This window comes from Brassica oleracea, chromosome C3 (assembly GCF_000695525.1).
Source record: "Brassica oleracea var. oleracea cultivar TO1000 chromosome C3, BOL, whole genome shotgun sequence".
Lineage (NCBI taxonomy): Eukaryota > Viridiplantae > Streptophyta > Magnoliopsida > Brassicales > Brassicaceae > Brassica > Brassica oleracea.
The window spans coordinates 49,694,846-49,698,009 of NC_027750.1; the positions used below are offsets into that span (position 1 = coordinate 49,694,846).

A 3,164-nucleotide genomic window follows, 5' to 3' on the forward strand; every position below is an offset into this window, starting at 1 on the left:
ACAAAACAAAACCAGGACTTGTTAGTAAAAAAGTTCATTTAAAAATCAAGACTTTGAGTTTTATAATCCACAAATAAATGAAATGATCACACACGCCTAACTATGCGTATCTAGGCCAACACATATGAATGTACCTTCTTTATAGACAGACTCTCCTAGGATATCAAATGAGATGAAGATTTGCAAAGCATCAACCTTAAGAGAACACTCTACTCTTAGCTATCCTCTTGGCTTCGGCTTCAGTCATATATCGAACTCCATTCTCACGTAACCACTTCTTGCCTCTGCTCAGACCCTCCTTTACTTGCTTCTCTTTCATCTTCAGAAGTGTTAGCCCCTCGCTTAGTTTAGGGAAGAACCCTTCCGGTCTAACACACCACCCCCTGAAAACCCCATATAGAACCTCCATGTCCTCTCTAAACCTTTCGACTCCATCATCAGAAAACTTCACATTCGCCATCAAGATGCTGTTGAAGAACAGCTTGTCTATCTCTGAGGCTAGACTCCTCCACATAGCTGTAAAGTCTGCTTTGTTTAGATTTTCTTGTATTATCGACGTTTTGCCTTGTAAGTAGTCTAGAGCCCCGACTAGTGCCCTCGACACCGTCCACTCTTTGTCTCTCTTCTCCTGCCATTGCTTTCTGTTTTTAATGTACTCTCGAGTCCGAGCATCAAGGCCTCTGAAGACCACCACAGACAACTTGTTAATCCACTCTAGCCTGAACTTCTCCAGCTTCTCAAACTCTTCTCCGAAAATACCTTCAGAAGGTTCTGTAAAGTTCTCCTGTCCCGGAGCTTCCTGTGGACTGTCCTGTCCACTTCCCATTTCGAGGAAAAAGACATCCTCACACCACTCATCCAAGACTGATTCAATGTAGTGACCAGCATTGATAGAGTTTGAGACCTTGATTAGATCGTTATTTTCGGTTAAAGCAGTTAGTCCTTCAGCCTCTTGGCACCTGAGAAGGAGGCAATCCAAGAACTTCTGGATTGTTGACGAGGCTGCCAGTCTCAGGAACCTTGCCCTCAAGTAAATGGCAGGCACTGATTTAGATCGTTCTATGATTGATGACAAGTGCTGCAGAAGGATGCTGGAAACAACTGGTGGTCTGTAAACGTTTGAAGTGGAGATGAGTTCGTCTTGCACCTTCACCGTCCAGTTTCTATCATTATCCATCTCTGCCTTTAACTTGACGAGCCTCTCATCTAGCTCTATCTCTGCCCATATATCGAGCCAATCAGGTCTGTCACAGAAAACTGAAAGAGAGGAGATTCTCAGAAGATTCCCATCTTCTTGAAGCGAAAGTATTCCTGACTGAGATACCAGAGACTGAGCTCGCTTATCAAAAGAGATCATCAGGTCAATGAGATGGAGCCACGAAACCTTAGCCTCAGAACTAAGATCAGGTTCGTTTAGCTGACCAACATATGTAGGGAATATCTCTTTCACCAAGTACAAAGACAATGAGCTCACCATAGCCGAAACCCACTCTTCTCTGCAACTGTACCCAGCTAGCTTTGCTTTATCAACAAACGGTTGTAGTAACTCATCCATGGAGTCCGCATAATCCCTTGTGATTTTATACACAAGTGCAAAAATGAATTCAGGCTTCTCGCTCCATTTTGCAAAATGTCGCTGAGATGCAACAGTCAGAGGGTTAACGAGCTCTTCAATAGCCCAGAGTGGCTGGTGGAAAAGAACATTTTCAGCCTTATGGCTCCCAAGCTGCCGCGACTTTCTTTGCAGCTGCAGACCCTGCAAGCTACACAGAGCATGGAAGTTTCCACAGTACTGACTTTTGAGGTTCCCTTCCATGTTGAAAAGCGGATTTTGGATATCATCAGACTTAGAATCAAGGCTCGATGAAGTTAAGTTAGAAAGCTGAGGTGGCCATCCAAGAGAAGAAAGCAACGCTCTGTAATCAGCGATCGCTTGAGGTCTCAGCATAGCTAAAGCTCTATCCACTCTATGATCAACTGCAGAAACAAGACGTCCCCAGCGAGGATGCCTCTTTGCAACTAAACTCAGTATCTCTTCTGTCTTTTGAAGTGTTTTGATAGCGTGTAGACGCACTTCCTGAGGTCAGTAGCATTTACAACATTACACAATACATAAAGAGACTAAACTTTTATACAGAAGACTCTGGCTGAAGATAGAGTACGTACTTCAAAACCACTTGACCGAGATGTTGGCAAGTTTTTATTCAAAGAAGACATGACAGCATCCTCTATATCACCAACTAAAGTATCTAGCTTTAGTGCAGTCTCTGAAAAATAAGAGAAACATCTTGAAAGACTAAAAGTGACAAAGAAGGAACACCAAAAAGGAAAAAAAAAAACTTTACCAGCATAAGCCCGCACAGACTCAACTTGTGCTACTTCTTTAGCCAGTGATGGAAGCTCCTCCCCAGCTACATGCTCCCTCGTCTCCTCCTCCCCCTTTCCGCCATCTGAATGAATAAGACAGACAAAAGACTCAAACTTTGGCAGAGATCTAATTGACTACAACATTTCTCGTGATGAGATCATTCGAACCTGACGCGGAGCGAGACGAAGAGAGATCAGCTAATTTGGCATTGACTCCGATGAGTAGACCGCCGATGCGATCGGAGAACGAAGCGTAAGAAGCTAAACCGGACTCGAGCTGGCGGTTCAGCCCGGCTAATCTCTGATCCAATTCGGAAATCTCGGTTTCCAATTCGGAGACCAGAGCGGGTGATTGGGAGAGATCCGCGGCGTCTCTGAACCTGTCATCGAGGAAGCTAAAGACTGAAGCGGAGAAGCTCGAGACCTGAGGAAGTGGCTTGATCGCGTCCATTCGCGGTTCGCATTGAGAGGTATGAGAATTTCGTTAGAAGAGGATACTGAGTCAATGTCTCGGAGTCGTCACGAGTTGAGCCGGGCTACTCGGATGAATGGGCCTTCTTAGTTGGCCCATCTTGGTTGCTTTTTTATAATAGATGCCCATCTAAGTTTATGTGAACGTTCCAATAACACTCGGAAGTGTGCAGTTAGCGTGAAATTGATGGAGCTGGAACACTCATTCGGAAAATGGAAACTGATTGGTTGGTTCACTACCGAGAAGTTTTGAATTGTTCTCAAGTAGGAATTATCATACCCAGGCAGAAGGGAGATTAGTCTTCCAAAAAAAGGGTAAAGAAGCA

The 3,164-nt window shown here is 44.4% G+C and overlaps 1 protein-coding gene across 1 annotated transcript; it reads right to left on the reverse strand.

Moving 5' to 3' along the window:
• Nucleotides 1-2,845, reverse strand: LOC106335893 (RINT1-like protein MAG2). The gene is made up of 4 exons (XM_013774558.1): nucleotides 2,536-2,845; nucleotides 2,346-2,450; nucleotides 2,167-2,267; nucleotides 1-2,077 (listed from the first exon to the last, which is right to left on the reverse strand). Exons 1-4 carry the CDS (start codon nucleotides 2,816-2,818, stop codon nucleotides 197-199), a joined length of 2,370 nt encoding a protein of 789 aa, XP_013630012.1. The 5' UTR covers nucleotides 2,819-2,845; the 3' UTR covers nucleotides 1-196.
• Between the last annotated feature and the right edge of the window lie 319 nt (nucleotides 2,846-3,164).